The 17,106-nt window shown below is 42.9% G+C and overlaps 1 protein-coding gene across 8 annotated transcripts in view; it reads right to left on the minus strand.

The window, feature by feature from the left end:
* Window positions 1–17,106, minus strand: part of COL16A1 (collagen type XVI alpha 1 chain) — a 292,947-nt gene that overhangs the window by 188,121 nt on the left and 87,720 nt on the right. For all 8 annotated transcript variants that reach the window (XM_087876808.1, XM_087876807.1, XM_087876811.1 and 5 more), the window contains exons 7-8: window positions 9,161–9,241; window positions 7,067–7,201 (exon numbers count right to left, since the gene is read on the minus strand). In XM_087876808.1, coding sequence (XP_087732934.1) covers window positions 7,067–7,201; window positions 9,161–9,241 — 216 coding nt within the window. The remainder of the gene's footprint in view (window positions 1–7,066; window positions 7,202–9,160; window positions 9,242–17,106) is intronic.

A 17,106-nucleotide genomic window follows, 5' to 3' on the forward strand; every position in this document is an offset into this window, starting at 1 on the left:
CTTCATCTGTCATATTAGTGGAATTAGGTTCTCAGACTGCTCGGTTTGGGCTGACATTCCTTGCTCTACCCTGCTTCCAATTCCTTGCATTCCATCCCTTTAAAAAAAAATGCACATTTTTTTCCTCAGTCAGATTTGACAGCATAAAAATAAAACCTCCAAATTGGTCGCAAATGTTCTCCCCACAAAATCACACAGCTGAGTGTGATTTTAATTCCACCCTGCTCTTTCTCCCTATTAGCCTATTTACCCAACTGTTGGGGGAGCTGAAAAATGAGATTTCTATCAAAAGAGCCATTAAGTCAAAATGTACCCAGCAGTGGGTTAAACTTATGCCAAATATACACCAGTTTCAGATTTTTGAATCAAAACAACTTGTTTTGATGAAGCAATGGCCTGCTGCAAATGTTTATTGTTTCTCTATTAGGGTGTTTGCCAGGACACCTCCAGAGTATAACTCCCCTTGTTTTCCTAGGAGGTGGCCATGTGAGTCTCTTAACGCAAAACCAACCAAGAGTTTTGTATCACTCCCAAGCAGGGTTTCTCAACCTTAGCTGGAGGTTGAGATGTCTAATCCAATCAGACTAGAGCTGGAAGGCACCTTGGAGGTCTTCTAATCCAACCCCCTGCTCAAATAGGAGACCCTATACCAGTGATGGCTAACCTTTTTGCCGTCACGTGCCAAAAGCTTGGGGACCGTGGGGGGGGGATCATGCGTGTGCATGCCACACCCATCATTCAATGTGCTCCGCCCTGACACACATGCATGCATGACCCCCCCGCTCCGCCTGCTTTTGGCTTGCGATGGTATGGTGGGCCAGGTAGGCCTGTTTTTTGCCTCCCCAGGCTCCAGAGGCTTTCCTTCCCTGCTCCCCTGGAGGCCCTCACGGAGGCTAGAAATGGCCTGTTCCCGACTTCTGGTGGGACTGCAAGGCCCGAAAATCAGCTGGCTGGAATGCATATGCGCACTGGAGTTGAGCTAGGGCAATGCTCGCATGCCCACAGGTATGGCTCCGCGTGCCACCTGTGGCACGTGTGCCATACGTTCGCCATCACGGCCCTATACCATTTCAGACAGGTCCAATCTTTTCTTGAAAAACTCTAATGTAGGAGCACCCATAACTTCTGGTGGCAAGTTGTTCCACTAGTTAATTGTCCTTACAGTTAGCTCCTCCTCATCTGAGACATGTGAACTAGATGAACTGATGTGATAATAAAATAATTTTGTAGTTAAGGCTCCATAAGTGATCTTGAATCTCTGGGGACAGAAGAGCCTTTTCCCCCCATGTCCACAAAGTGATATGAATTAGTGATAGGCGTGATCCTGTCCAATCAGGGATGATGTAATTAAAGGGACATTGTCCGATTTGTTTGATGTAAAGTTAACCCCTGCCTTCAGTAACTGGGCACTGATTTAGATCAATCTTGGATTTAGATAGCTCTTGAATTCCTTTCAGGTGAAGCCTGAATTTCACCCGTCTGGGAAATTAAGTATTTATTTATTTATTTATTTATTTATTTATTTATTTATTTATTTATTTATTTATTAAATTTATATGCCACCCTATCTCCGAAGACTCAGGGCAGCTCACAACAATAAAACAATCAGTTAAAATTATAAAATACATAATGTACATATATAAGTTATATTAAAACCCCCAAACTCTAAAAACCCTCTCAGTCCAGGCTGGGCGATGTAAACAACCATGTTTTTAATTTGCGGCGGAAGGTGCGAAGGTCAGGGGCCAACTGGAGCCCCAGGGGGAGTTGATTCCAGAGGGTGGGCGCACCCACAGAGAAAGCTCTACCCCTAGGGGTCGCCAGCTGACACTGTCTAGCCGAAGGCACCTGGAGCAGGCGCTCCCTGTGAGAACGCACCGGGCGATGGGCAGCTGTTGCTGGCAGCAGATGGTCCGCCAAATATCCTGGGCCTAAGCCATGTAGGGCTTTATAGGTCATCACCAGCACTTTGAATCTCACCCAGAGGGCAACCGGCAACCAATGCAAGTCGCACAGGAGGGGTGTAACACGGGAGTATCGGGACTCTCCCATCACAACCCGCGCGGCTGCATTCTGTACCAGTTGAAGCCTCCGAGTGGTCCTCAAGGGCAGCCCCATGTAGAGAGCATTACAGTAGTCAACACGGGAGGTAACTAGCGCATGAGTAACTGTGCTACTCATAGCAAATCATAGCAATCTGAAATTTATACTGAACCTTTTAATTCAATTTCAGTTTAATTTTAGATTGTTTTATATTTATCTTTTTACCATTTGTAAGCTTCTCAGATTCACCACATCAGTGAGATTGACAGTACTGTATATAAGTTTTATAAACAACAATAACAATAACAGCCAATTGCAAAAGGCAGTTTTACTTGGTACAGCTGACATTCAGTGACAATATCTTTAGCACCCTCAAACAACATCACCTGCCTATCCTAGGTCCTTGGGTGGATGAAAATATAACTACAAGAATACAGTAAAAAAATTTGCCTGTTTTTTTAAAAATATGCAATGGCCTCAGAGCCACTATTTTGACTTTTGTTTTTTATCATAACCTGTGAACTTCTCTGAACCCAGGAAATCCTGACTTTAGAAGAGAATATTTAACAGATTGACAGAGTTGGAAGGGACCTTGTAGGTCATCTAGTCCAACCCCCCAAGCAGACCCTACACCATTTTTGACAGATTGCAGTCCAGTCTCTTCTTGAAAGCTTCCACTGATGAAGCTCTCACAACTTCCGAAGGCAACTTCTGTTCCACTGGTTGATTGTTCTCACTGTCAGAAAGTTCCACCTCATTTCTAGGTTGAATCTCTCCTTGCTCAGTTTCCATTCCATTATTCCTTGTCTGGCCTTCAGGTGCCTTGGAAAACAGCTTGACCCCCTCCTCCCTGTGGCAGCCCCTCAAGTATTGGAAGACAGCTATCATGTCTCCCCTGGTCCTTCTCTTCACTAGACTGGCCAGGCTCAGTTCCTGTAACCATTCTTCATATGTTTTAGTCTCCAGTCCCCTCATCATCTTTGTTGCTCTTCTCTGCACTTCTTCTAGAGTCTCAACATCTTTTTTATAGTGTGGTGACCAAAAATGGATGCAGTACTCTAGGTGTGGTCTTCCTAGGGCTTTATAGAGGGGTATTAGTACTTTCCTTGATCTTGTAGCTCAAGGTTGAACTGTGAGGTCCTTGGTGCTCCCTGAGCTTGGATGTATGTTTAAAGGTATTTCATTACTTCAGTCAAGGAACTGCCAATTCAGATAAACAAACTAACACTAAACAACAGTAATCAAGGAACTATCAAGCACCAATGATGGCAATACAAATAGCACTTATATAACCCCCTATGCAGATAGTCCTTGATTTACAACACTTCATTTAGTGACCATTCAAAGTTACAACAGCACTAAGAAAAGTGACTTACGACCTTTTCTCACAATTGCAATCTTTGAAGCACCCCCATGATCATGTGATCAAAATTCAGATGCTTGGCAACTGTTTCATACTTAACGACCGTTGTTGTGTCCCAAGGTCATGTGATCACCTTTTGCAACCTTCTAACAAGCAAAGTCAATGGGGAAGCCAGATTCACTTAACAGCTAGGTTACTAACTTATCAATTGCAGTGATTCATTTAACAACTGTGGCAAGAAAGGTCATAAAATGGGGCAAAACTCATTGAACAAATGTCAGAAATTTTGGGCCCAGTTGTGGTCGTAAGTTGAAGACTACCTATAGTGCTTTCTCAGCACTCTCTGAGTGGTTTACAATGTCAGCATCAACAATCTGGAAGACTGGATCGAACTCCAGACTGTGGGCAGAATAAGCCTGCAATAGTGCATTCTAACCATGTTCCTCCCCAGCAGGGGTGGGTTCTAAATTTTTTTACTACCGGTTCTGTGGGCGTGGCTTATTTTGTGGGTGTGGCTTGGAGGCCATGTGACTAGGTGGGTGTGGCTAGCTGGTCAGAGTTATTTCTGAAAGGTCCTCGCACTTACGACCCGACTCATTTGTTTGCTTTTAACACTGATCAGCTGTAGGACGGCCCTTTGAAGCCCCGTGGCAAGAGTTTAAACAGTTTTTTTCCCTCTAGTCATCAGCTGGGACTCAGGAGGCAGCAATAGATTGGGGGTGGGGCCAAATAAAAGGTAACAATAACGTGGGTGGGGGGAGAACCGGTTCGGTGACCTCATATCGTCACCGATACCGGCTCGGCCGAACCGGACCGGACCGGGAGGAACCCACCACTGCTCCCCAGCCTCCTCATTGTCCGACTCCGCTACCAGCTCTGCAGGCTGCTGGCGGACCACAACAGCACCACCAGCGCTCATGATGATGCTACCTAGTTTGATAATGAAACGTCTGCAAGGAAACAACCAAGCTCAGAGAACACCAAGGACCCCACAATCTGTCTTTGTTTATCTCGCATCAGCACCCTATCCTTTGTAGCTCTCCAACAGCCACAAAATTGCCCTGCTGCCTTTCCCTCTTTCAATAGTGGAACTGTTACAATGCCCCCAGGTTTTTCAAAATGTATGGAAAGCAACTTCAAAGGGAAATAGAACATATTTCATGTTTAATTATAAAAATCACAGAGAAGATGAGGCTGGGAACAACAGGGGACACTTTAGCTCCCTAGAGGGGTGCCAGCGTTGCTTCCATCATCCTACAGAAGCTGAGTATTTAGAGAATGGAAAAGCAGGGCTGGTCAGGCCAAAATAACCAAATGTTTCCCATACAATATAATTCGGTCCGATTTAACCTCATGACTGTCAAAATAAATCAAAGCGACATCTTGGCTCTCTGTGCGCAGACATCCCAAAAAATCATTCTGTGGTGCACAAAGCGAAGGCTCTGGATTTCCACGAGAACAAACAATGAACCTCAACATGGTTTTTTTTTTTTATCTAGCAGCTGTCAGGGCAGCGTTTCCTCAACCAATCAGAAGACATGTGGACTTCAACTCCCAGAATTCCCCTAGCCAGCAAACAGAGCTGTTCACCCTGCGAGGTAGTCCAGACAGGAAGCCCAACAAGGAATGCCAGCTTTATCTTTACTATAAAGTTGCATTAACAGTTCTTGCATGTCTGAAAGTTTTTATTTATTTATTTTATTCAATTTATATGCTGCCCCTCTCCGAAGACCCAGGGCGGTTCACAATACACTCAAAAAATCACTATAAAAACACTTAAAAATTAAAAACCATTCATGGCCGGATCTCGTCAGATCGCAAAGCAAGATCAACGGCCCCAGGCCTGCCAGAAAAGCCAGGTCTTCACCGCTTTTCGGAAGGCCAATAGGGTGGGGATGGTCCAGACCTCAGGAGGTAACTGGTTCCAGAGAGCTGGGGCAGCCACAGAGAAGGCCCTCCCCAGCTGGCATTGTTTAGCTGACGGGACATGGAGGAGACCAACTCTGTGGGATCTTACTGGTCGCTGGGAGCTATGCGGTAGAAGGTGGTCTCGAAGATAACCTGGCCCTGAGCCAAGTAGGGCTTTTAAGGTAATAACCAACACCTTGAATTGTGACTGGAGACCAATAGGGAGCCAGTGCAGCTCGTGGAGAATTGGTGTAATGTGGGTGTACTTAGGTACACCCATGACAGCTTGTGCAGCTGAGTTCCGGATCAACTGTAGTCTCCGAACACTTTTCAAGGGTAGCCCCATGTAGAGCGTGTTGCAATAATCTAACTGTTTTCTCCCTTCCTTTCCTTTTACCCTCCATAAAACCAGGGAGGGTCGCTTCTTAAACACTTCCTCCTTCCTTCTGAGGTATATTTTGAGATATTCTCCAGTCTGTCTGTCTGTCTCTCTCTCTCTCTCTCTCTCTCTCCCTCCCTCCCTCCCTCCCTCCCTGTCTTCCAAGGTCATTCCCAATGACTATTACAGAAGCCCAGTTTGTAGACTTTGTGCCAGGCTCAGAAGCTTTCTGGTTAGTGAACACCATATCTGCCATTTCACATATGTGGTGGGAATCTACTTACAGTAGTACCTCAGTACTCCACTCAGTGGTCGGTTTCAACATTTTTTACTACCAGTTCTGTGGGCCGTGGCTTGGTGGGCGTGGCATTGCTTAGTGGGCGTGGCATGGTGGGCATGGCAGGGGAAGGATACTGTAAAACCTCCATTCCCTCCCCACTCCAGGGGAAGGTTACTGCAAAATCCCCATTTCCTCCTGATCAGCTGGGTCTTGGAAAGCAGAGAATAGATGGGGGCGGGGCCAGTCAGCATTTTTACTACCGGTTCTCTGAACTACTCAGAATTTCCGCTACCGGTTCTCCAGAACTGGTCAGAATCTGCTGAAACCCACCTCTGACTCCACTGCTTCAAAACTTGTTGAATTTGGTACTCAATGCATTTTGATATAAAAATGTTGCCCTGGTACTCATTGTTTGTTTGGTACTCACTGCACTGCAGTAGGAAAAGGGAGACAGCCACAGCGAAACAGACAGGAAATCAGCCATGCTGGGAAGGTTACTGACATAAGAAAAGGGACAGACAGGAAGTTCTTCCCAGCCAAAACAAAGGGTCATGTGATAAGACATGTGGTTTGTTTGGCATTCATTGTTTTTAGTACTCGTCATGCCTCCCAGAATCAATCAATGACAAGTACCGAGGTACCACTATATCTATTTATCCATCCAATTCAAAACCAGCCAACTTCTCGTGAAAGCTGAGGACACATTCACAGTGAATCTCTTGTTAGCTTTTGGCAAGTTTCATTTAAAAGAAAACTGGAGGACCTTGGTCACATGCTTAAGCAGCATTGTGGGAGTTTGAGCATGACTTCACTCACTCCCGTTTTATGTCGTAGTCTTCAACGTAAAATAGGTCTGTTTATATCATCACCTCTCTTGGTCTCATGGCAGAGGTAAGATTTAAGTGAAGGGCTTCCATGGTTTTTTGCTCTCTTGCCCATTTTAATTCATAATATTCATAACTGCCACCTTGAAGCACAGCACAGAAGGATCCATAAAAGCATAAAACCCAAGAATAAAAGTCAGTTCACCCATCCAAGTGGGCCCGAGACAAAATCAAAACACTTAGAAGAGTAGCAGCTTGTGAAGACAAACCTGCTTGTTTTGAGGTTCTTCTAGGCAGAAGCAGCGTGTGTAAACTTTGCCTTCTGTTTGGGGATTGATCTCAATCAATTCATTGTTCTCCATAACTTCTACATCCCGACGTGTTTTGGAGGCTTCCGGAAAACACTGTTGAAATGGAATCAAGAATCAAAATAATACAGAGACGGAAAGCATTTGTAAGTTGGTATGTTTTTGTGGGTTTGGAAATGAGAGGCTACATTTTTGGGATTCAGGATTTTTAATTAACAACACTTTTAAGAAGTTGTCTTGGTTGTCTGGTTTATTAATAACTCTTAGCCACCAAAGAGAAAACAAACCCTGTTATGGTGCAGCCATATGATCCATGAACTCAGCTACTGTCCTGGGTTAGAAACCGATGACAAATTTTAAGGATAAAGATGAGTAGAATTGTGATGACTGTTTTGATTTTCTACTAATAGACAAAACTCACCAGTGCTTACTTCTGATTCATCTCTAAGACCAATAGCAGTTTTGTAGATATCCAGAGATGGCAGCATTGAAAATGCAGCAGTTCAAAATACAAATTGGTCCACGTTAAAGTCCACATTGAATACAATGGTGTGCCCATGAAGTCAGATCCCCATTTAATTGAAATTCTTGGTTGTATAGGTAGTCTTTGACTTACAACATCTAGTGACCAATTGAAGTTACAATGGCACTGAAAAAAAAGTGATTTATAACCATTTGTTCTGTCCCCCCACCTCACATAGGCAGACACATGAGCAAAAGATGTTTACCAGTAATTTATTTTTACAAGCTGACCTGAATCCTTTGGCAGATAAAAGTTCTGGCAGCTACTTTCCAAATGCCTACCAAGTTTCTTATCGCCTCTAGAAACAGGAGTCAGTGTATCTGTAGTCTGTTGCTGGGGCAACCAAGAGTTCACAAGGCACAAAAGAGTAGTCAGAAGTCATTCACAAAGTCCAAGCTTTAATTCCGAAAGATATCCCATCCGAAGCTCACAATATGCAGTTTTTGTCTGTCACAGAGCCTGCAGAGCAACCCCACCCACTTTTATCCCCAGTAACTCAGCAATCTCTGGCCCTTCCCCACCTCTTCCTTTGCTGCGCACGCCTCTCCCTCCAACGCTGCCTGGGATCAATACCAGATTGATCTTCATCACTCCCTATTAGTGGGTGCCCCGACATGCTTTCCTCCTGGCCTTCAGCTGGAATCTGAGACGTTGCCAAAAAGGAGGGTCCTGGAGTGGGAGGCCTTGTCAGTTCCTCCCCATCACTTTCAGAGTCATCTTCCTCCGTGAGGACAGGCTCGGGAGCCGGAGTCACAACACCATTGTTCATATGACCATTGCAACATCTCCATGGTCACATATTCAAAATTTAGACACTTGGCAACTGACTCATATTTATGACGGTTGCAGTGTCTTGGAGTCATATGATCGCCTTTTGCAACCTTTTGACAAGCAACATCAATGGGGAAGCCAGATTCACTTAGCAACCCTGTTACTAACTTAGCAACTGCAATGATTTACTTAATAACGGTGGCAAGAAAGGTCATAAAATGGGGCAAAACTCACTTAACAAATGTCTCTCTTAGCAACAGAAATTTTGGGCTCAATTGTGATCGTAAATTGAGGACTGGCTGGGGGATTCTGGGAGTTGAAGTCTACCCATCTTCAAGTTATCGAGGTTGAGAAACTCTGTACTAGAAGCTTCTACAGTAGAAAGCCCAGAGATCAAGACAGATCTCCCATGCACCTAGTAGTTACAGGAAAACTAACCCCATGCCTTATAGTTGAATGAAATAGCATGCTGCTATTTTATTCTGAAAAATAATAGACGTGGAATATACTGTAAATAATAGACGTGTAACCTAGACAAATCATTCAGACACTTTTGGGCGTGGGTGTGGATATGTTTGCACATCCAGACATAATACTCTAGGAAGATTGTCCATTTATGTTTGCAGATAAGCATCTGAAGATTCTAGGGTAACGTGGAAAGAGGCAAGAACATTCCCAAAAGACATTCCGCAACGCTTCCAAGTCATCCATAATTAAAAGTGTCATTTTTTTTTTTTTGCAACGCTTTAACAATTACTCACCCCATTGTCGGAGATCTCACAACATCCCTCATGCATTGCCATGGCTGGGTCACAGTAGATGTGCAGCTGCTGAATGTCAAACTAGGAAATAAAAACAAGCATGCTTTTAGGTCAAAATAAAAAATTCCAGATTTTCTCCTTCAGGTCCTGGAGAAGAATCCCGAGTCACCTTTCACCACTGAGTATGTGAGAAATGTTGAGTTTCTCAAGTGGCTTTTTCACCACAGATGTCTCAGCACTTCACACTGTCTTTTGATAGAATTGCAAAGTTTTGGATAGAGAGCAAAGTCTTAAGCCTGAATCCTAGGTTTTGTGGGCTGCAGACATGGCATCAGGCCAACGGCTCCAATCTCAGGACTATCAGCTAATCTCAGATGTCTTGAAATATTGATTCCAGGAGGCTTGCTGGACATCTATTTTGAATCAGAGGAAGAGCACCGATCCTGATGAAAAATATGTACATTTCCCCCCTGCTGCCCCTCGGTTCCCTTAGATTTCAAAATCCCTTCCTTTTGACTCTCTGGGAAAGGAGCATGGCCCTGATCCAAAGTGAAAGAACAAAACAGGCCAATTTCTCCTGGTTGTTTCTTATCTCTCAATTCTTTCAGCCCTTGAGTCACATCTCTTTGGAAGCTGCCTAGATATCAGGCGTGGTCTCATACGGATCAGCAGCCTATGAGTCATGACCCCCCCCGCCATGACTTCACTCATATTATAAGCTGCACAAGTTCTGGCAAGGGGATTTCTGGACCAGCCTGCCAGAAATGACAGCATCGTAGGCACCATCGCTGTCTTCTCTTCCATCCATCACCACAAGCCAGGACTACATGCTGCTTTTGGGCTCTTCAGGATCTGCCTAAAATCGAAAGTAAGTCTTTTCCCAGCATGATCCGACTGAATCTCTTTAGCAAGATTTACTGGGATGAAAAGGTTGGGACTGAAGGAATTCCAGCAACTGAACTATTTCCCTTCTACAATCAACGCATCTCCTTGAGGGTAGAGATTTCTTCATATTCTTGCTTCCCTATACAATGTTTGTATAATAGTTCTTCAGCCACCATTTGTAGTAGGCTTCTTCTTCTACAGGATGCCTTGTGAATTCTGCAGAGGATGCTGCACTTACACCCTCAACAGGTAGCAATGACATCAGGTGGGGGGAAATTACCATGAAATTGTCCAACATACTCCAGAGTTCACTATCCAGGATTTGTGACCTCCTGCCCAGTTGACCACCATAAATATTATGGGTGAGCCAGCCCCAGGTTTTAATCAGCCCTCCTAACAGAAGCTGCAAAAAGGTTGTGTATGTTCTTTTTGGCTGTATACCTAATATTTGGAATCTATTAAAATATCAATAATTGTTTGTTTGGGGCTTGGCTAAAGATATGATCATACAATCAGTGGTGAAATCCAATTTTTTTTACTACAGATTCTGTGGGCGTGCCTTGATGGGCATGGTGTGGCTTGGTGGGCATGGCAGGGGAAGGATACTGCAAAATCTCCATTCCCACCCCACTCCTGGGGGAAGGATACTGCAAAATCTCCATTCCCACCCCACTCCTGGGGGAAGGATACTGCAAAATCTCTATTCCCATTCCACTCTGGGGCCAGCCAGAGGTGGTATTTGCCGGTACTCTGAAATACTCAAAATTTCCACTACCGGTTGGTCAGAACCTGTCAGAACCTGCTGGATTTCACCCCTGCACACAATCTTAGAAGGAGAAATCTTCTTTGTAAGAGTGGATTATATTGTTCACCAATATTTAAATGAGGATTAGGTTCTTTTGGATGAAGGGACAAGGAAAATGTCCTTCGAATACTATCCTCAAATGTTTTGGAGTTACCAATTTATCATATACAGTAATTAGCCATTTTAAAAAATTAAATAGAATCATAGGACTGGAAGGGACCTTGAAGGTCTTTTAGTCCACCCCCCTGTCCAAGGCAGGAGTTTCAATTAATTATTAGAATAATTAATTATCCACCCAATTAATTTTGAGGCTACGCTGCTAGGGCCTCTCTAGGAGTCTGGGGAGGGCAAAAATGGCCTCTCCCCCCCCCGGAGGTCCTCCGGAGGCCAAAGTATACTTTTATCTTCTGCTAATTAGTCTGATGCAAATTTTTATATAGAACTCACACTCACCTACTTTCTAGCCTGGTGTCTCAACTACTAAACCAAACTAGCTGGATTATAACAACATTCTAAGTTAAACTAAAATAGTGTTAGCAATTCCATGTTCACCTAGGATAAGCTACAGGTACCTAATGTTGACGTGAGAGATGGTGCCCACAGGGGAGGGGGGGAAGAGTGGGTGGGGGATAGGTTACAGTGAAATGGTAGTTTTTCAGGAAGGATGCAGCACAGTCCAGAGATGGGAAGGAGACAAGAGGTGTAGTACCGCCCAGAAATGGATCAGAAACAGAAGAAGAGATTTTAAAAATCCACTCTCTAGAATCTCCCAGGGTATAGCCCTGTGATGGCGAACCGATGGCATGCGTGTGGCACGCATAGCCATATCAGTGGGCATGCGAGTTCCGCTGCAGCGTGCATGCGTGCGCCAGCTGATTTTCAAATCTTCTGGGCCTACCAGAAGTAGGGAAACAGGCTGTTTCCTGCCTCCAGTGGGCCTGGGGGGGGCGGGAGGCCTGTTTTTCTTTCTCACCTGGCTCCAGAGCCTTTCTAGGAGTCTGGGGAGGGTGAAAACGGCCTTCCCCACCCTCCTGGAGGTCCTCTGGAGGCCAAAAACAGGCCATTTAACAACTTCCAGAGGATCAGAAGGCCCGTTTTTGCTGTCCCCAGCCTCCAGGGCCTCTCTAGGAGTCTGGGGAGGGCAAAAACAGCCTCCTCCCCCCCGGAGGTCCTCCGGAGGCCAAAAACAGCTTGCTTAACAACTTCCGGTCCCACCGTGGGGGCGGGGCACATAGAATTACGGGTGTAGGGACACATGCGACCCCTCCACGACCTCCCCCCTTCTGGCACGCAATGGCAAAAAGGTTAGCTATCACTGGTATAGCCTTTAGTAATAGTAATAAAAGTTTAGTCTAGCAAGATTCGGTCTTGCAAATAAAGAATTCAACTCTGGCTGAATTGTTCCCTGTCATCGTGTTAGGTGCAAAGAATCAGGATCATTTCTACAATTGCAGCACGGATGATTTATTCAAATCTGCATGTAAGGATCTGGTTAAGTAACAGTCAGCACTAAACTAGTGCTAGATAAGGGTCGATGGAAGTCAAGAGGCGCTGGACGTGGGTCTCTGGCGGCAAGGACTCTAAACTGATGACACATTTAACTCCACTTCCCAGCTCTGCCTGGTCATCTTACACAAACATTCTTGGGTTTAGTGTAAAGGTTGGTGACTTGAGGAGCTGCCCTTGGTTTTCTCCTAAAATGGGTGTAGCCCAAGTAGAGAAGTCCATTTAAACTAAATGAACAATACGAAAATCTAAGCACACATGCAGAGACCCAATCACCTCTATCCATACATTTTTGTATGCAAATACTGTCAGGCTATTTCCACGCAATATGCTTAACCACAATACATCCGTTTTCCAGATTAGCATTAGTCCAGGGCTGGAAAGGTCTTACAGAAATAGGATGTGATACAATAGTGCCAAGTCAGAGACCTGGCCTAGTACAAGCTTTCTGAAAGCTGCTTGATTTATCTCAGAATGCACTCTCATCAAAATAGCTTAGTTTCTCGTTAATTATGCATTGGATGATCAGCTCAAATGCTTTCACAATCGCTTCCTGGAACCACACGGTTAGCGCAATTGGATTTGTTTTTTCTTTATAATTATGCAGATTCCCTTGCCTGACTCTTTAAATTTTTCTGCAGCTTTGAACCAACTCCCTGCAATTATTTTTACTGTCTTGTGCATTTTAGCAATGCTTGAATTGCCCTAGAAGGAATTTCATCAGTATTATTTAAGCAGTTTTAGTTTTTCTTGAAATTCCTCACATACTTTGCTTTCCTTCAGGAAACAAAATAGATTCACCTAAACTTCTGCTGAAGCAGGATTCTAGGACAACCTCAAAAGATTTAGAGAAGGACTTCTGGTTGATGTCATGGCGAGAACGGCTTGGAAAAGAGTGAGTTCCGCCGAGCCCCACAAAATCCAGCTGGTAATCGCTGTTGGAAGACCCTATGGGGTCAAAGCCACCTTGTAGGGGTGGTGAAGAAAGGAGAGGCCCTTTGTGGACCTCTTGAAGACTTTTAATATGAATTAAATTGCAAATAACTAATCTTTATTGAAACTGGCTATTGGATTATGGATTTGAAAGACTGGAGGAACCTAGTGGATTAATTTGGATTTGGATTTTTAAGGCTACTTGACAGAACATTCTACGAGGCAAAAGAAGAAAGGTGATAGAAGAGAAGAGAAGAAGAGCTAAATAAGGTTTTAAAATTTGGACAATTGGGAAGATATGTAATTGGAAAATCACAAGGCTGTAAAGTACTAAAGAATTTTAAAGATGATAAACTTAGGGGATTGATTGAATTTTATTAAGTAGGATTTTTTAAATATTGAGACTTTGGAACAAAAGAGGTACACTAAGTAATCTTTATTAAATTGTCACAAAATGGATCTACAGGGGAAAATAGAGGCAAATGAGAAAAAAAAAACTTGATGCTTAGATATAAAGAACAATAAGGAGACAAAGGGATTATCTAAAGATAAAGAAATGAGTGTAGAAGCCACTCAACAATTGGGGGAAAAAGATGAACATGATATTCGGGAAATAGATGAGAAATTAGAAGAAGCAGTGGAAGGAAAAAAACCAAAACGAGATGCAAGAAGATAAAGATAATAAAGGATTAATAAGTCGGAATCAATTGATATTTCCTTAAAAGCTAATAATAGAACAGAGGGAAAAAAAGGAAAATCTCTTTAAAAGAAAGAAAGTCTTATTGATGGGTATTCGAATAATACAGCAGAAAGAGACAAAGGGCAACCCGAAAGGAACGTTCAGTAGATATAAAAATATCAAAAAGAGTTATAAGACTCCAAGAGAGAGAACTAAAAGGGTGATTAAAAACTCACTAAACGATGGCACTCCAAAAAGGTTAAGAGATGATAGATAATGATAAAATATATTAATAAAAGAAAAAATAGAAAATACAAATAGGGAAAATAGTAGCATACATATTAACAGATAATAGAATCTATTAGAATTAAAAATAAGCTAAGTTTAGTAGGTGGAAGTTTAGGATTAGGTAATCTAATTGTATTATTAATATTAATAGTGTGTTAAAGTATAGTGTGAACTTAAACCTTTAAGGATTAGAAATTATGGGGATTCTGAGATATATTCCCGGGATTGATTAAATTTTGTTAATATTTGGCCTTATTAGTATTGCTAGTGTGTACTTTGGGAAGCTCACACTGCACAGAAACCTCCAAATTTCTCTAAAATGTTCAGCAAAATGTGATGGCAATTCCTGATGAAATTTAGCTCTCATAGATGTCTAACTACTACCATTCAAAGCATTTAAGATTCTGCCTCCACTTAATTCTGTCTTGGACTTGTCCATAGTTTCTGCATATACAGGTAGTCCTGTACATGTACATATTGTACATATATAGGTAGTCCTCAGTTTACAAGAGTTCATTTAGTGACCCTTCAAAGTTACAACAGCACTGAAAAAAGTGACATGACCATTTGTCACACTTACGACCTTTGCAGCATCCCCAGGGTCATGTGATTTACATTCAGATGATTGACAACTGACTCACATTTATGATGCTTGTAGTGTCCCAGAGTCGTGTCATCTCCTTTTGCGACCTTCTCACGAGCAAAGGCAATGGGGAAACAAGATTCACTTAACAACCATGTTACTAATTTAAGAACTGCAGTGAGTCACTTTAACAAATAGGTGAGAAAAAGTCGTAAAGTGGAGCCAGCTCACTTCACAAATTTCTCACATAACATAAATTTTGGCCTCAATTGTGGCTGTAAGTTGAGGACTATCTATCGTATGGTCGAGAGCAGGGTTGTCAAACTCCTGGATGTGTCATGTGCTGGCCACACCCACGCCTGGTTTAGCAAAGGGGAAAAAAGTCCCGATACGTCATGTGATGCTGCCCTGACGACACATGTTTGACACCCTGCTGAAGAGCCTCCCAAGCCCAGATGGGACATTCCACAGAAGATTATGGAAATTAACAAGACTAGGGTCCTATGGGAGTTGCAGTACAAATGGACAGGCAACTACTGGCCAATCAACCAGATATTGTGGTAGCAGAAGAGGATCAGAAGATAGAGGTGGTGATGGATGTGCCAAGCAACCGCAACATTAGGAAGAAGGTGTATGAGAATCTGGAGAAGTACCAAGGCCTGAACAATGAACTGGAGAAGATGTGGAAAGTGAAGGCCAAAGAGGTCTCAGTTGTAGTAGGACCACTTGAGGCTGTGATTCCTAAGCTGGGAAAGTGGCTCCAATAGATCCCAGGAAGAATATCAGAGCTCTCTTTTCCAGAAAAGCTAGGAAAAGAAACCTTAGCTAGGAACAGCTAAGTTTCTGCACAGAACTCTCAAACTCCCATGCCTCTGGTGGATGATCCAAAATTGAGGAAGACAGACCACTCATAAGAATGAGAAGGGAAATGCATTGACAGTATATTAAATGATGATATTAAATACCATCAAATTATGAATTAGGAAATCAATTATTAAAAGTCTCATAAAATGCAAGAATCAATCAATCAATTCCAGACTCAGTAAAACTGATGGTGCCTGGAAAGTGATGATCAACAAGCAGAAATATTTGAGCATGTGATGCAAGAAGACAACCAGCTAGGGAAAAAAATATATCTTGGCGAGAGTGAAGGAAATAATGAAGAGGTAGGATTAGGTGGATGGATAGAATCAAGAAAATGACAGGAATGACCAAATTTACTGGTTGTCACTGGAGACAAGTTGAGATGTTGGGCGTTTACAATCACCAGCGATCAAGCCCAGTTCAATGGCTCATAGTTAAGATGATAGTAAAGTAAAAATAAATCAGTTGTGACAAAAAGACACCTGCTTAGTTGCTAGACTAGATGGATTAATGTTCCAGATAAAATACTGAAATGCTGGGCAGCTTCCTTTAGTTGGTCAATTTCAGAACTGCAGAAAAAACAATTGTTATCAACCTGCCTTCCATTGAGGACCTGCATACTGCACGAGTCAAAAAGAGGGCTGTGAAAATATTTACAGACCCCTCGCATCCTGGACATAAACTGTTTCAACTCCTACCCTCAAAACGACGCTCTAGAGCCCTGCACACCAGAACAACTAGGCACAAGAACAGTTTTTTTCAAGAATGCCATCACTCTGCTAAACAAATAACTCCCTCAACACTGTCAAACTATTTACTAAGTCTGCACTACTATTAATCTTCTCATCTGCTCATCCTTCCCATCACCCATCTCCTCCCACTTATGACTGTATGACTGTAACCTTGTTGCTGGTATCCTTATGATTTATATTGATATTGTTTCCTGATTGCTTATTTGTTCCCTATGACTATCATTAAGTGTTGTACCTTCTGATTCTTGATGAACGTATCTTTATGTACACTGAGAGCATATGCACCAAGACAAATTCCTTGTGTGTTCAATCACACTTGGCCAATAAAGAATTCTATTCTACTCTACTCTACTCTACTCTACTCTACTCTACTCTACTCTACTCTACTCTACTCTACTCTATTCTATTCAGATGTAAAGGGACTACCAAAGTCCAGCATTCTCAATCAACACCACCATTGTCCATGCTAGCTGGAAATTCTGAAAATTGCAACCTTGGAGCAGTATTTCTCAACTTCAAGCTTCCAAGGTTGAGAAACACTGCTCTAGAGCTACATTCCTTTTGAAATTGATCCTGCCCCAAGAAAAGTTGCCACCACATTTCATGCATCATAAAAAGGAACAAACAGAAACAACAACAACAAACAAAACT

The sequence above is a fragment of the Pantherophis guttatus genome, chromosome 10, assembly GCF_059756535.1.
Source record: "Pantherophis guttatus breed Tessera chromosome 10, ASM5975653v1, whole genome shotgun sequence".
NCBI classification, from domain to species: domain Eukaryota; kingdom Metazoa; phylum Chordata; class Lepidosauria; order Squamata; family Colubridae; genus Pantherophis; species Pantherophis guttatus.